This window comes from Sylvia atricapilla, chromosome 2 (genome assembly GCF_009819655.1).
Source record: "Sylvia atricapilla isolate bSylAtr1 chromosome 2, bSylAtr1.pri, whole genome shotgun sequence".
NCBI classification, from domain to species: Eukaryota; Metazoa; Chordata; class Aves; order Passeriformes; family Sylviidae; genus Sylvia; species Sylvia atricapilla.
This window is the reverse complement of record NC_089141.1, coordinates 42,218,440-42,235,796: the sequence shown is the minus strand read 5'-3', so window position 1 is coordinate 42,235,796 and position 17,357 is coordinate 42,218,440. Positions and strand designations below refer to the sequence as shown.

The window sequence follows — 17,357 nt, the reverse complement described above, 5'->3', positions numbered from 1 at the left end:
AGCTTCTAAACTTTAGATGTCTAATAGGCAGATTGTAGGATAACTTTTTTTTTCCCCAAACAGCTTTGAGTACCTTGTATCTTCCAGGTACTGGGAACTGGATCACTTTACTTTAAATCGTATCTATGAATTTGAATGGTCACTTCTTATTTTAATACTTGCTGCCAGAGTATTTGTTAATATCACTGTTCAGAATGGAGATACTTGTTTTTTAGTTAAACCTAATCAAAAATACCCTTTTTATCTTCAATATTAGAAGGCAAATTGTGAGGGTTCTAGGAGAAAGTCCCACTGTCTGCATAAACGTAATCTTTTCCTCTCCTCTGTGGTAAATCCAGTGAGTTAAGCTTGCTAACCACCAAATCTGTCTCCTAGAATGTTATATGTGTCTTGTTTCATAAACAGTAAACATCTGTAGTGCTACAGATACTTTGTTACCTGTAGTGACCTGTCTCAAGTGGTTGGAGATGGGGATTTATTGCATCAGTTGTGAAAAATACAGAAGCGTTGCTCTATGGAAACCTTTAGTAAGTTAAGTTTCTGGTACAGTTCAGAAGCAGCTGAGGGCATGTTCATTTTTTAAATTTTGACTGAGACAGTTATTTATCTTCAAAAAAAAAGGTGTAACATTTGATTCTGAAATGCATCAAATTAACTGTCTCTTACTTTTAAATTATTATTTACGTATTTTCAGTAAATGTAGATAAAATCTGATAAAGAATAGATGGGCACGTAAGATTTTACTACAATGAGCACAACTAGTTTTTCACTGGTGAGATGAAATGCTGCGTCTGTAACTAATGCACAGCAGTAATGAAAAGTCAGCAAAACTTAAAACTTAAACCTCAGATCTTGAATATATATGTACTTATGTTTCTTGGTGTTTAAAAGGCTGTGTTTATTATATTCACAGTTTTTAAGACTTTCTACAAGTCGAGCAAACATACATAATTTCATGCATGACAACGAGGTTTTAGTGGGACTAATAGTGCACATAAAGCTAAATGTGCAATAAAGTGCTTGAACTGGGATGTATGAGAATTATTTTACAGTGAATGTACATTTTAACAATTACTATTTTATGTTAAAATTAGTTTAGTTTTGAATGTTTTTGCTTTGGCCATAATTGGTACTGCAAGCTGAGCACAACTTGAGTTCTACATAAAAACGTGTCTTTTTTGAAATACGAAGTAGAAGAAGCCTTAAGGCCATATCTGATGTCTTTGCAGAAATCACAGTTTTAAAGCTTATCCATTCTAGAAAAATAATGTGATTAAAGGAATTAAGGTTTTTGCACAGGGTAAAAGCACTTATATTTATTTCAGTAGTTGAAAGACATTTAAAAGAGTCCAACTTCACAATCACATGGAAGAAATATGCTGTAGTTCTTGCTAAAGAACCATTGTTAGACCCTAATTTTTACTTCCTGCACATCATTCTTGGATATAGTTTTGATCTTTGTAATATCTATTGCAACTTCTTAGTTTCCATGTCTTTATTGTGATAAATAAAAATGCACTCAAGCCTACAAAAAAACCCCCACCAAAACTGATCAACCAAAAAAAACCCCAACCCCCCCCAAAAAAAACCCACGAAAACAAAAAAAAAACCTCTTAATGAGCCTTTAAGTAGTATTTCAAAATTGTCTGGTTTATTCAGATTGACGTACCCGTTTGCACCATGTGAACCTTTCGGTGAGTTCCACAGTGGGCTTGTCAGGAGGCTCTGGGTTTCAGTGTAGAGGAACTGAAGAGTTAAGTACTATTAAATCACATTTAATTTACCATTTAGTGCTCTTTTTATTTTTCTCCTTATTCTTCTCCCTCAGGTAACACAGCAAGATGTACGGAAAGAAAATCCTTTACAGTTTAAGTTCAGGGCCAAGTTTTTTCCAGAGGATGTATCTGAAGAATTAATTCAGGAAATAACTCAGAGACTTTTCTTCCTGCAAGTCAAAGAGTCGATCTTAAATGATGAAATATATTGCCCACCAGAAACTGCAGTTCTTCTGGCTTCTTATGCTGTCCAGTCCAAGTATGGAGATTACAGTAAGGAGATCCATAAATTGGGCTACCTAGCCAATGACAGGCTTCTCCCCCAGCGGTGAGTGAAAACCCTGCGGGTTTTGCACCAAATGCTGTACATAAACTTAACTATAGCACATTTTTTATAAATAAAATATTAAGCAATAACATGCATTTAGTGGTGGCTTTCTTAGAGTTCCTCTTTTTGCTAGTAAAATATAGAGATCCTAATTTAGACTAAGTAACAAAGAAGCATCACAGCCACAGATTACTTGAGATGTATTTCCTGTCCTGTCCACAAACACCTGCACAGATGTAGCTGAACACGTTTCCAAAGTACTCCAAAATCATGTAATACTACTGGAGGCCTGCTTCTGCTAAATTAAAATTAAAATATGCCAATATAGAAATGACTGAAATTCATTTGATACTCTCTCCTTTCTTCAGTTTTCATATTTTTGTACACTTAAATGATAATAATTTCCTGAAAGTAAGTGTACTGCAAATAAAATATATTGCATTAAAAATGAAATTGTTGCTTAGATACAACACAAAGTCATATACTTAAGGTGTTCTTTTCAGTACACAAATGCTCACATGATTTTTGTCCTTTAAAATAGTTTCTCCAGAAAAGTCTGAAATGCTGAGTGCATGGAATGAAAGCATAATAAAGTTATCGTATGCATTTGATTTCTTACTGCAGTACTGAAAGTTTTAGTAGGCCAAAATATAATTCCATCATTGCAGCCTCTTTTAGATTAAACATCAAATAGCTTTCTGAAGCTGCTTCCCTATTGATTTTATTCATAAAGGGGAAAAAAAAAAAACAACACACACACAAAAAACCTCTCAACAAGGTTGTCTGCTAACTTGTTGTAATATCCTACCTTTTCTTTCGAATGACAGCAGAAGGAAAGCTTGAGTGTATCTTTGCACACCTAGAGATTAATTTGCAGCATTGTTGCCAGAGGATTCTATAGGTGTGCATTTTCAGCTGTTGTAAGCATGACATTTTATGACTTTGAGGTATGCAGTGGTGTAACTTTTCTATTACAAAGCATATGGAATACCAAGAAAAAAAGAGGTGACTTTCACACTATTTTAGAAGAGAATTTGTTGAAATACAAAGTTTCTGTTTCTGCGCTGAAAATATGAGCAGTATATAGGAAGTCATCTCTTAAATTTATTCAGTTAAAGCATATGTTGTGCTATGGAACAAAAGAGGTTACGTTTGTTGTCAGTGTCATTTGACAGCAACATTTTCTATTCACAGTGTGTTAGAACAGCACAAACTGACAAAAGAACAGTGGGAAGAAAGAATACAGAACTGGCATGAAGAGCATAGGGGAATGTTAAGGTAATTATGTAAAAAATGTTCACAACACCTTTCATTATTATTAGGATGTATTGTGGGAGGTATTTGTTTAAAAAGTGGCTTTCTTTTATTCTGACCAGGGTAGGTAGTTATGAAACACTTTCATGGGAGTTGAGTTTCCAGTTAGGTTGTTGGTTTACCTACATGATTTCTGGTAAGGCTGTCAGCTGCCTTTGTCCATAGTTGCCTGCCTCTAAAATACATTTAGTATTTCCTTAGCTCATGGGGCAGAAAGACAAAGTCCAATGTTTGGACTCTACTTGGATATTAGGGTGTAGAGCTCTTAAAAGTATCTGAGTCAAACTATTTTAGAGAGAGATTTAATTCATAACTGATTTTACCCCAGCTGTTTATTCTGCAGTTCCCTTATTCTTACAATGTACTTATGGTTTGTTGTCTAAACTATACCAATTTTTCTTCTTCATCAGGGAAGATTCTATGATGGAATACCTTAAGATAGCACAAGACTTGGAAATGTATGGAGTCAACTACTTTGAAATAAAGAATAAAAAAGGAACTGAATTGTGGCTAGGAGTTGATGCTTTGGGTCTGAATATTTATGAGCACGATGATAAGTAAGTGGGAAATATTCATTCTGCAGTTCTGTCCTAGGAGTTGCTGAGATTGCACAACCCCCAACTTACTGTGTGTTCAGTAAGATCTGGCAAAACAGGTTCTCCTTCTAATCTATGTGAGAGATAGAAAGAGAGAGATGTTAACTGCCAGAATGTTTGAGGTTTAAAGACATGGGATGCAAAAGAAAGGAAAAGAAGAGCAGTTCTAGAGAAGTTTAAATTTACATTGTTGTATATGGGTTACTACATCTGTATATGTTTTTTTCCTGTACCTTTTACTCAAAACACTCCCTTTGGTCAGGATGAAAAGGACATTTTAAAGCTAGCAATGTATTTAATGAGAAACATTTGTAAGAGCCATGACAAGGATTATAGATGTCGGAGCATTAAAAACTTGGGTGTTTAAAAGTGAAACCTTTTAGACAGCAAAGAAAATAGAGCATTAGTGTGTCCTGATAAAGAAATCAAGTAATCTATTTTACTTGAAAAGGGAAAAGCTGAAATGTAGGAAATGTGAAGAATTTGGAAACAGAACAACAGACTTACTGTTTTCTTTCTTTACAAGTGCTGGTTAGTAGTATCTGATGTCAACAGACCGTTCACAGTGATTTGAAGTTACGCATGATATGTCAAACTTCAGAGGTGAACAGTCAACTTCAGATGTATATACTCTGTAACAAAATTCTGTACGACTTAATTGCCATTAGATGGCAATATAACTCCTGAAAGCTGGAAATACTTAAAATGTTCAGATCAGATTGAGCTATGAGGCAATTTTTGGTATTTCCCATCTCCTGATAGTCAGCAATCAAATACTTAAATATTTTCTGATATTTATAATTAAGACAGTATGAATTGAAAAAACTTCTATGCTGACAGAAACATATTTGCTGTTATGCAGTTGATGCATAACATTGTACCGATTTCTGATTTTAATTTATTTTGCTTAAGGTGCAAGGGAAGTAAATATAACTTGAATTCTGAAAATGTAAGAACACAAATCTGAGCTAAACATATGGCTGAAAGTTACTTTAATTTTAGTACTTGAAATGTCAGTTTCTCACATTTAAATAGTTACTCTTTCAAGTGAAAATAGTTACCAATGCCATGTAAAGAATGAGTACATGATTGTGATGTTTAACATCTACGTAATAGTATTAGAATAAGTTATAAATCAAAATTCCTTTTGTTACAATGCTATGTACTTTATTAAAATATAATTAATTTGATGTAATATTTGTAAAAACAAAATTTTACCAAAATATGCTCTAACTGCTGTTAAAGTTTACGTTGAAACGTTATGTTGTAAATGTAATATTCTAAATGTAGCTAATTGTAGTAGTGAGAATGGCACAGGCATTAAGCCTTACTAAATTCATATATATATATATATATATATATATATATATATGAAGTGCATGTCCTTGCTGCTTCTAATGAGAACTTCTTCTCTTTGAAGGCTGACACCCAAGATTGGTTTTCCCTGGAGTGAAATAAGAAACATCTCTTTTAATGACAAAAAATTTGTCATAAAGCCAATTGACAAAAAGGCCCCTGTAAGTAGTGTCTACAACAGTATCACTTCCTGTATGAAGGGGTTTAAGCCTGCAGGACTTGGTCTGGCATAAAGGAATGAGTAAATATTGGTGACATTCATTACTTTTAGTGATAAAATAGTAATCAGAAGGAAATGTTAATTTTGAAATATGGTTTATTTTCTCTCTTTTCATTCTGTTTGATACTCCTAAATTGTTGAGTGGTTTTAAGTCAACTAATACTTTGTCATGTGTTGAAAAGACAGCATAAGATGCTAAATTCTCTACCGCTTTTCTCCTCTGTTTTTCCTTTTTCTTTTGTTTTTATTACAACAGTACATTTAATGAGACTTTCTAGGTCAAATGACTTCAGAATAGAGTAGAGAATGGTCTAATTTTTTAAAGTTTTAGATAATTTTATATGAACCAGCAAATTTCTGGAATATTCCAGGTAAAATTTTGAATTTATCTTGAATTTTCTGGCAGTAACTAGATTTATATATTATTGTGTTTCCTTGCTCAAAATATCAAAATACCTGTAAGTTTTCATTTAACAAATGCAAGAATGCAGTAATGCTTTGTCGTAAGTGTATTTTTTTAGGTTAATGGATATACTGGAATGACTTTATTCCTAGGATTTTGTTTTTTATGCACCCCGTCTGAGAATTAACAAGCGAATTTTGGCACTGTGTATGGGAAATCATGAATTGTACATGAGGAGGAGGAAACCTGATACAATTGAAGTGCAACAGATGAAGGCCCAAGCTAGAGAAGAGAAACATCAGAAACAATTGGAAAGGTAATTAACAAACTTCTGTGAAACAGAAAAAAAATCTACCTTTTTAAGAAGTCATAGAATATCGTATATCTTAGAATTCTAGAAAAAAGAACTGCTTTTCTTTCTGCACTCTGTAAGCAGGTTTGTGAATTGACATGGCTCCCCTGTCTTAATATGAAATGTATCTTTTTTGAGCTTTCAGCGCAGGAATAGTAGCTGTACCGTTGTTCCCCGTTACGTATTTTGTGCAAGTCTTACCTCTCTGTTGCTTGATTCTTAAGGAATTTTGTACTCTGTGGGTGAACCCTTAAAGCAAGTTCAGTGAAGAACGTCCTGCCTTACCTTTTGTGTATTTAAAATATACCGTTGCCTTTTTTAGCCCAGATGAAGCATCGTGCCTAAAATGCAGATATAACTGTGGATTTACCTGGCTAAACTATAACCAAGGTTGATTAGCAGTTCTGTTCATGAATTGTTTTTCTCAACAGTATTTTGAAGCAGAAACTGAATTAGAAGCATTTAAAATTGTCCTTCCCTGCTAGCTGACTAAACTGAAAAATTTGCTACCTGCATCCAAAGAGTAGCATTTAATAATGTTGGAGAGTAAAAAAACCTTTTTACTATTTTTTTCAGGGCACAATTAGAAAATGAGAAGAAAAAAAGGGAGATAGCAGAAAAGGAGAAGGAAAGAATAGAGCGTGAAAAGGAGGAATTAATGGAGCGCTTAAGACAAATTGAGGAGCAGACAATGAAAGCTCAGAAAGGTGAGGTCATAGATTTCTTAAATCTAGTGGCAGTGTTTAGTTTACCTAGGTAGTTCGGTTCCACAAATTTTTTTGTTTGTCAGTGTGTTTTGCTACTTTTGGGGGGGTGGGGGGGATGAGTGAAATTTATTTTACTAATACTGGCAAGAATTTAGTGGTGTTTTATTTGATATGAGAGATATTCTTTTTCAGTGTATAAACGATGGTGTGCATGCTTTTGTCTGTATCTTTTTAATATAAAACCAGTTCCTAATATAAAAAAAATTTTGAGTTAGTAAAAAGAAAATAAATGCATATACACAGTTCAGCTCAGAATTATGAAGTGCTTAAAGTGTTGAACTTTAAAGTGTTGGAATTGAAGGGATCAGGGAAATTGGAGGGAAAGATTCAAAGTACTCTCTCTGGGATTTTGTTGAATTTAGCTTTTAATTTGGAACTTTTTCCTTCCTCCTTTTTTATTCTCTTGTAAGATTTGAGAAAATTAAAGACTTGTCAGATGTTAGTGACAAAACACTTAGTTGCACCAATCGCAATTCCCTGTGTTTAATCACCCTGTAGAGTCCCTGCCTCCATGACTTCCCAGTTCCTCCTCTCCATGTTCTTTTTATTTTTCTTTTTTTCCTGCTTCAGGTTTGGTTCACATTCATAAAAGTTTTGTTGCTCCTTTCTTTTCCTAACTCTTGGCTTCAAGCATCATAGAGAGAATCACTGATTAACTCTATGCAAATAAGTTATATATGCCTGGCACTGCTCTCCAGCTCTACCCTGCATTTTTCAGTCTTTCAATGCAGAACAGGTTGGACACATCCAAGACAGGTAACACACTAACTGTGCCATGGAATTGTTTAGGGAGAGCTACTTGTCCCAGGACAAAACAGTGTCAGGGTGATTCTGGAAGTTTGACAATACACATTTTCTCATAACATGGTGAGCAATATAGCTGAATTTCTGATGCAATACAAAATGTTTATGTGTCGTTTTAGTCTTCTATTCACACATGGAAAAGTCTTCATATAAATAGTGTCTGTGTTAGTTTTGTGTTCTCCATCTTGGGAAGATTTTTCTTGAGTGGTGTTTTTAAATAGTTTTGTGTTTTATTTAATTTCTAGGTACTGCATTTGTAGAACCCCACACACTTGTGATGCTGTTCATTTAATTTTATAACTGAAGTAGTAGTAGGCCTTGGAAACCAGCTGAAGAATAATGAATGTGAGACCTACTTAAAAGTAGAAATGCAAAGATGAAACATGTGTCAGCATAGCAGGGGAGGTGCTTTTCTAGTATTGAAGCTCATGATGAAAGCAAATGGCTTGTTGGGAAAAATGAGTAGTTGTTTAGGTTTTCTGGTGAAGGAGTCAATGATAGCTGTGCCTAGCAAAGAACATAGTGGAAATTTTGTCATTAGAACCAGCAAAGAGCTTTAGAAAGACTTTTTTCATAGTCACCTAATTTTTCTCATTGGGGAGAAGTACATTTTGTCTGTGTAAACTTCAGCTTGCAGTACTCTTAAGATTATTACTTATTCCTATTTCACTAAGGGTTCTGCCCTTTAGATTTCAATATTTTGCTATGCAGGCAGCTAGACAGCTATTCTCTCCCTTCATTTAAAATCTTCCTCCTCTGCTGTATAGAGAATTTTTCTGACCTTTCCAGTGGGTCTTAAGTCATTTTGCTGGAGGCATGTGCCTAAATTTTCAGCTGCAATTAAGGAATCTGTCAGGAATTTCAATAAAGAGGAAGAGGTTTTTTTGCTTTCTTTAAGAGAGTGGTTTAATGTTCATAAAATATCCTCATAGTAGGAGCATGTGCATGCACATGTCCATGTATTTGGGTGTTTAGTTTTATCAGTGACAGGTGACACTTTTCTGAAACACTAGGCTGTCAGGAATGTCAGGTGAGATGAAGTATATCCAAAGAATAGCTTAAAGTAGGGGGGAAACCAGACATGGGACAGAGCTCTGGGTAATGTGTTCAACAGCTTTTCTTAGCTTGAGGTGGTCTTGTAAATCTTGGTTAGTGTTCTAGGTTACTTTATTTTGAGTGTATTACTGCTGGTATCAGTGATACATATTAGGAAGAGCTAGGTAATGATACCTTGTGTGCAAACTTTCCTCTTGGCAGAGCTAGAAGAGCAGACTCGAAGAGCTCTAGAGCTGGATCAAGAACGGAAGCGTGCAAAAGAGGAAGCAGAACGCCTGGAGAAAGAGCGTCGAGCAGCTGAAGTAGCCAAAGCTGCTCTAGCCAAGCAGGCAGCTGATCAAATGAAGAACCAGGAACAGCTAGTAAGAAACTTTATTTTTTTCTTCAAAATAGGGTTAAAATTGGAAAAGACAGTTGAAAATTTAGTCTTTGCTCTTGTTTATGTCAAATGAAGAAGTACATTGAAACACAAAAGTACTTGAGATACTGTTACAGAGTGTTGTGGGAACTGTTTTAGAAAACTGCATTAGACTTGCCACTACTTTGCAAGATAAAATTCTGGATCTGTGGGAGATTAAAAGCTGACCACCACCTTTCAGATTGACAACACTCATTACGTTCTCTTTCTAATAGTCTCAAGCTTATCCAGCTGAGAATAAGAGTAGCTTCCTTCTGCAGCCCGTTGGGAAGCCTGTTCTCTGGGCAGGTCTGTTCTGAAGCTTGATGGTGGTGGTGGGGTGTTGGTGACACTGGGGTTCGTTGGGGTATTTTTTGTTGCTTTTCCTCTCCTGTTGCCAGTGTTTGCAGTGTCTTCTCACATTTTGTTTTAGACTACTTCTAATTCAAGATTTGTGCTTAATAATCAAGAAAGGCATGAAAATAGAAGAAATGATTTCTCAACTATAAATGAGGTTTAGATCTTCTGTAAATTTAGCACATAATTCTGATGGCAAGATTTAGCTTAATAGTACTGAGATTATGATCCAGAATCATAATCTTAATAGTGAGATCATAAAAGTTGCTGTTTCCCAGCAAGCTTTGGAAGTGCAGAAGATAATATTTTTTCTGGATTTTTTTCCGTTAGGCAAGAGTACTCTGATTCCCTCTGTCATGTATGCTTAAAATTCCTATTTTTCACAGAGAAGTGATGGATGGTAACTAACTCTTTTCAAGCCCAATCATAGCAAAGGCTCTGCTTTCTTCCACTGCAAAGCCAGACAGATACCAAATTAAAACTTCTACTTTGTTCTTTTGTTTGTTTCAGGCAGCAGAAATTGCTGAATTCACAGCCAAGATTGCACTTCTAGAGGAGGCCAAGAAAAAGAAAGAAGAGGAAGCTTCAGAGTGGCAGCACAAAGTAATGAGCCCATGCTGTGTGAAGTCAGAACTTCAAAGAAAATAAGGGAAATGAGTGCGGAAATCTCACTAGAAGTCCGTGGGGTCAAATCTCTCTCTTTCCCTTAGGCTTCAGAAAAGTCTTTCTTGAAGGTTTTTTTCCTCCAGTCTACTGAAGCCAGCCTATGCTTCTGTTTAACTCATTTCTAGATATTACATAGCCATGAAGGGGGGGAAATTGTCATTCAAAGGCATGATCAAAGATTAGAAATGGCTTCTTTTTGTGTGATGATGAAATAGATTGCCTTAGAGAGGAAAACACCTCCAGAGGGAGGTGTATAAACTCATGAGATTTGATGGAAAAGTGAACCAAAGCAGTTAACAAAGGCATGTGAAATGCAGCTGGGCAAAAATTTAAAGCAAAATAGTATTTCTTCATAAAATCTATAATTAGCTATGGAATGTGAATAGTTACTGTGCATGGGTTCCAAAAAGGTTTGAACAAATTTTCATAAGGTCTGGTTAAATATGAAATTTGAATACATCACCTTTGAGCTAGGAAATCCCTGAGCCTTAAATTTCAGGAGGCAAGGAAAGTTGGAAAACAATCAGCATGATTGCCCTGTTCTTTCACTCTTCCATTGTCTACTGCTGGAAATAGCCGGACCCTAGTACAGCTTATTTTGAGCCATATCTTTGTCTCTTTTTGACAGTTTGCAGTGCATAAGCTAGTCGTGTCAGTTATAAAGAAGAGTTTCATGTGTCTGAGAACATCTCAAATATTTATTTTTATTTTTTTGACTCTCGATAAATCATTTAAAATGATGCTAAGTACTGTTTACTATATTTAGGCTTTTGCAGCTCAAGAGGACTTGGAAAAGACCAAAGAAGAATTGAAATCTGTGATGTCTGCTCCTCCTCCACCTCCACCCCCACCAGTTATTCCTCCAACAGAGAATGAGCATGATGAACATGATGAGAACAATGCTGAAGCCAGTGCAGAACTGTCTTCTGATGGTGTCATGAATCACAGGAGTGAAGAAGAACGGGTAACAGAAACACAGAAAAATGAACGTGTTAAGAAACAACTCCAGGTAATGAAGATTCGTAGTTGCATCAACACAATTCAGGCTTTGGGTTTTCATCCTTCTTTTGTAAGAAATTTCACTGATGTTATGGTCTGCCAAGGAAACAGCTTCTTTATCGTTTGTTAGGTTTATTACCAATTTACCAGCCAATATCATTCATAGTGTTGTAGAAGTGGATATATAGAAAGATTGGATGTAAGATTGTGCTTTATAGCTTAAAAGTCTTAAGTATGCTGTTGCACTGGCCAGCAAACGTTTCTAATAATTATATAATTTCCAGAACTCTGCATGTTAAAACATTATGCTTTCCTTTTTTAATACCAAAACTCATTAAGTGGTATGAACAGATGCTTGCTTGGTAGCATTTATGTTTGTTTGTAGTCATGTAAATGCAAAACCTCAAATTATACCCATTTTGGATTACTTCTATTTCCCTGAAACTGAGTAATTCCTCCCAGGCTAAGTCTTATCTCTCAAAGCATAATAATCTGTGGTAAAAGTGGTAGCCCTTTTCCTGGTTTTCCAAATGTTTATTTGGGAAGAAAACAGAAGAAAAGGAAAGCTGTTACTTTGTCAGCAGCATTGTCTTAGTAGTGTGTATGTGTAGTATTCTTGCTTGGTCAGTCACTGACCTGATCAGGGAGATAAATCTTTAGTTAAAGAAAAATTGGAAAATAAGGTGGTTTTCTTGCTTTTCTGCTGGTCCCTTTCTTCTTGGATTTTATGGCATGTGAGGCTTTTTTTTTCTTTTATATAGTTTGATGCTTACACTCTTGTAAGGAAAGAGTCCTATCCTCTCCTTATCTTTCCTTCTACATTCCTTTGGGTAGACCTCACAACTTGAGTTACTGAGGAGCACAAGCATTCCATAGCTTGGCATTCAAGAAATTCTTACCCAAATTGCAGAATAGTTGTTATCAGCAACTCCAGAACTGTTAAAGGATTAGTCAAAGCACTTAAATTCAAATATTTTATTCAACAGGCTTTAAGTTCAGAGTTGGCTCAAGCCAGAGATGAAACCAAGAAAACACAAAATGATGTCCTTCATGCTGAGAATGTTAAAGCAGGCCGCGATAAGTACAAGACTCTCCGGCAAATCCGACAAGGCAATACAAAGCAGCGTATTGATGAGTTTGAAGCAATGTGAGAGCTGGTATTTTGCATATATGTTCCTCGTAAAGCTGAACCACCAACAGAGAAAAAAAGCAGGCCTTTACAGATTTGATGGATTGCACCCCACTTTGCCAAAGCACTTAATACCAGGTTGACTACAATGATTAGAAGACAAATTTAGGGGAAGCTATTCAACAGTAAGGCAGTCTGTTCACCCTAGGTTTTGGGTGGGGGGAGGCTGTGGAGGTTAATAGTAGGTTTTTCTCCATTGTGTTTTCAGTTGCATTGTTTGGGTTTTTTTCCTCCCTTTGGAAACAGATGTGAAGTATATAATGACTGACAAGTGTATATATATTGCTTAAACATTAAGAAATAGAAAAAAGAATGGAACTGTACCTAGATACAGGATAGGTACTATTTCAGTATGAAGTTTGAAATTAATTTTCAGTGTAGCTACGCCATTAAGAGTTTGATATTGCTCACTTTCAGTTTTGGTTGGGGTTTTTTTGTTTTGTTTGGGGAATGGGGGTTTGTGTTTGTTTTTTTTTTCTCCCAAGTGAAATTCTTTGGTGTTTCATGTCCTGTCATCATTGATGGTTTTCTTTGCCTACCTGTTCACAAAGGTCTGGATGGCAGGTGGTAGTTCCAGGAAATTTTTTAAAATGGAACACTACCTGTGGGCAGCACATGGCTGCTGATAGGCTTGAGTAAGTATTGCTTTTCCTAGCTGATTCTTCTAGTTGTGCAAAATGTTCCAATGCAGCAAAGAGGGAAAAAAATAAACAAAGCTTAATGTGCTATTCGTTTGTAATTATTTTATTTGCAGTAGGGAGACCTGGACCTTTCTGGCAAGGGAGCATATGAAAACATCAGTCCCAGGGAGGGGACAGTATCCTACCTCACTACTATGTACATGATGACTGGTCCTTCAAACACCAGGAGAAATAACTGTTTAAATACTGATGTCACTACACAGTAACATCAAATATTGCTAGGAGCCCTTACAATTATGATTTTATTTCACTTTATGATGGATTTATAGTGCTAAATACTGTCTAACTGCCTTCTGTTGAGTTTAAATTGTAAAAGCATCTGGTGTGTTTTAAAGCTGTAACCTGTCACTGGTATACTATATTCTGGGAGGGGTGTAGAATGTGTGTGTCAGTCAGTTTGGGTTTCCGATACAAAATGAAACTTCCCAGGATTGGAGTTAGTGTTTGTAGCTTCAGTTTTCAGTGAAGCTAGTATTGTAATTGTCGTATTTCATGTCAGACTTAGTCCTTTCCCTCTTGAAAAGGAAGCCTGCTCTTTTGAGAAATTTGCTTTGAAATTGAACTTTAGTAATAACTTTACAGTTAATGTGGACTTCAGTTACTCCCTATGTTAGAGTACCCTAGCAAATATCAACAGTGGAAGAACCTAGGTTTCTCTGAGGATGGTTCAGCTTTTTTTCTGTTTGATATTATGCACTCATAAATTTACACTTATCTATTAAAATTTGCCATTTTATTAAACATTTTTTTCATGCACAATAGGTCTAAATTTCTTATGAAGAGTCCGACTAAGTTTGTTTTTTTTTATTTTGCGGAGTAGAAGTTTGGCTATGTGGGGTGACATCATGAAAATTAAATAAAGATGCATTAATATATTTTTGGTTTGTGGGGCTAAACATATCTGCTTGACTTTGAAGACTGATGTGCAGATGCTGTGCACATGCCTCAAAATGCTGCTTGGTGGAAGTTGGTGTTTCAACTTGCAGTGCATTGTTAAGAACAGTTTTTGTTTCACAGGCTTCATACACCGAAGCTTAAGCAAATTTCTGAAGTATCTGAACAGTTTGCCATGGCAGGTGAAATACTGTGCTTCCAGTGAGTTTTCATTTTCCCTGAAAAGTGTGCACCAACACTGATGCATCAGTTTCAGTGTTGGGGAAAAAACACCAGTACAGATTGTTGTTCATAAATCTACAACGTGTAGAGTAGGGCTAAATGGATTAGATCCATTTATAAAGCTGTGTGATTTTTTTTTTCTTTTTTTTTTAAATTCAAACAACCAGGAACAACCATTTGTAACACAGGTTTTCACAATGGACAAAGTGGTAATAGCTGCTGTCACTAGCAGTTGGGAACACTTACTGGTGCAGAAATACTAAAAATACATCTAATGATTACTTGGTGAAGTAATTTTCCACATGCTTTTTCCTTTAGCATCATGTTTTGTGTTGTACAATTAAGCTACAATTACATCTACTATTTTGGATAACATTCATTGGTTAACAATAAAGAGATACAGTTAATTTCTCTGAGGTCCATTGTTGTTATTTAATGCCCTTTTTTTCTGATAGCTTTACTGAGCACACTCCAATAGCCTCTCTTTCCAGAGCAGTGTAGAAATTTTGATCATCTTTTTGTTTCACACTCTGGTCAGAATGAAATCAAAATAATCAAATTGTGTTCCTAGAGAATGGGATTTTGCTTAAAAATTTACCACATACAGTTAGGAGGAAGCACTGGTGTTTGTCGATTCAAACAGGATGTGAATCATCACAGCAAATTTGCTCTCTTGAGAACAGAGGGTAATTTGGCCATATAAGAGCTCTGTGGGTAATATAAGAACTTTCAATCACTGCCTACATATTGCTTAGCCCCAGATTAAGTGAAATTTAGTTTAATGGGTCAGTATCTTAATTATTGTGAAACCTTGATCTGTTTGTACTTTTTTTAAATACTGTACCTTATAGTGAACAGTGGTGTTAAACACATGCATGGCCATGTGTTTTAAACAATGGCAAGTTAATGGGCTTTTTCATTTCTCTAATACACTTGAAAAGGACAGGAACAGTTACATGTAAAGAGGCATACAAATAACCTGCTAAAATGTTCTCACATAAATGAGACCTCCTCTCAGGTGCCATTCCATTCTCTCTTGAATTTGTTTGGCCTTGCACTCAGTACAAGTACATGACCCTTTCTGTTGCTCCACAGGGCAGAATTGCCATGAGGAATTAAATGCTGGTATTTGTAAACATGCATATTTCTAGTTTGATACTTCCCTCTTGTTGGAGCCCCTCCTGCTGAAGCCTTAGCTCTGAGGTTTCTCACTTGTTAGAGAGCTTCTGCATAGGTATGTAGCTTCCCAGTATTGTTCTTGCAAGGGGAGGTGAGTGCTTTGAAAGACTATTTTTTCAAAAATATGCCCTTCAGGTGGATAGAAGAAAATGCCAAATAGTTGCCACTATTTACAGACTATTACAATCTAACAGAGTGCCTTGTTGTGCAAGAAGATAGTCTGTCTTCTTGAAGTAGTCCATTCTACACATCAAAACCTACATTTTCTGTAGCTTGTACCAGTTTGGAAAGCATTACTGTGCTTTTGCTTTTTTCTTAAAGCACATGTTCTCTAGGGTTTTTCAAATTACCTGCTTTGAGCACCTCTGAGGAAAAAAGGTTTGTTCTAAATGAGGTATTTTGAACTTCTGAAGAAAAAGTACCACAAATATTTTCTCTAAGTTTTTAAAGAAAATATAGATATTAAAATAATTAATTAAAACCTTTTGCTTTTCAAGAGGAACTTTTATGCATTTTCTGTGTCTGTTTGCATATGGATAATCGAAAGAGTTGTTCTGCCCAAGATGTCAGGGATTTTGACAAAGACGATGTAGTTTATCCTGATGTTTGTAAATGTACTTGGAGTAAAAATAGCAACATAAAATTGAAAGCTTCCTTACAAAAGAGCAAAGTTCACTTATTAATAGAAGTTGTCTCATACACACAATTTAATTCATCTTGGCTGGGAGATAAGATTTTCCTAGAACATGTAATATATGTCAGTGTATCAGCATACAAACTGCGGTGATTTCTTTGACTCCCTTGGGGCGTATTCTGCTGTTTTGTGCTTGTAGGTGGAGGGTACCTGCTTCCCAGTGGGAATGCTATGCTGCTTGGGTAGCTGAGGAGATGCTTCTAGCTGGGCACCTGCCAGGTGTCGTCAGGTGTCGTGTCCCACTGCTCCATTCCCAAGCAGCACAGTCCAGTGCTTTTCCTCCACACAAAATTGGTCTCCAGGCAGGGGAGTTCTGCCCAGCTGCTCCTTTTCCCAATTTGAGGACCCAGTCAACAGCAAGGGGCAACTTAAAGCTGAAGGGTTGGTGTCATGGTAGAGGGCTCAAAGAGAGGAGAAAAGCCCAAATGCACTAGATTCCCTTACTGGCTCATTTATTTACTTGTGTGGAGGACTCCTTTTCACTGTAGTCCTGTGGCAGGTGTGTTTAAAATAATCTGTTTAACAAATTTAGCAGCCAATTTTCTGGAGCAAGTTGCACTTTTAATTTCACTAAGCTGAGTCTAGATCCATAGGCATAAGCCAGTTGCCTGATTTTGTTTTGATTCATGGAGTCTGTCACTTGTGTTTGCTTTACTGTCTGAGTTGATAAGCTGCCACTTTGGAGTGGTATTAAAGAAGCTTTGCTTTTTTTTTTTTTTTTTTTTTTTTTTTTTTTTTTTTTTGGGTTCCTTGCACCCAAGAGATTGCTGCCATGTCAAATGTGTATGTTTTGTTCAATGTGAATGAAGTGGGCTCACCAATCTATCAAATTTCTTCAGAAGGGGCCACAGTACTTGCAGCAGTGCCTCAGGAAGAGACAGATTATGCCCACATAGCTCATAGGCTCATAGCTTAGGGAATGACAAGAAGGAAACAGAGCATTTTGAATTGCTGATATTCCATGAGGTGTTTATATTGGATTTTGTAAATAATATGTCAAGAGTGTTTCTGTTCACAGCAGTAGGCTTTAGGCAGCAGAAGAAATGAGGGGAGATGGAAATGCACATCAAAGGAGGCGGCCTGGTTGG

The 17,357-nt window shown here is 36.1% G+C and overlaps 1 protein-coding gene across 3 annotated transcripts in view; it reads left to right on the top strand.

The window, feature by feature from the left end:
* Nucleotides 1-13,307, top strand: part of RDX (radixin) — a 35,734-nt gene extending 22,427 nt beyond the window's left edge. For 2 of the 3 annotated variants that reach the window (XM_066313026.1, XM_066313027.1), the window contains 10 exons: nt 1,829-2,103; nt 3,298-3,381; nt 3,828-3,974; nt 5,434-5,530; nt 6,145-6,308; nt 6,921-7,051; nt 9,173-9,333; nt 10,236-10,328; nt 11,158-11,400; nt 12,377-13,307. In XM_066313026.1, coding sequence (XP_066169123.1) covers nt 1,829-2,103; nt 3,298-3,381; nt 3,828-3,974; nt 5,434-5,530; nt 6,145-6,308; nt 6,921-7,051; nt 9,173-9,333; nt 10,236-10,328; nt 11,158-11,400; nt 12,377-12,541 — 1,560 coding nt within the window. In that variant the 3' untranslated portion in view covers nt 12,542-13,307. The remainder of the gene's footprint in view (nt 1-1,828; nt 2,104-3,297; nt 3,382-3,827; nt 3,975-5,433; nt 5,531-6,144; nt 6,309-6,920; nt 7,052-9,172; nt 9,334-10,235; nt 10,329-11,157; nt 11,401-12,376) is intronic. The other variant, XM_066313028.1, reaches the window with a different exon arrangement.
* The last annotated feature ends 4,050 nt before the right edge of the window (nt 13,308-17,357 follow it).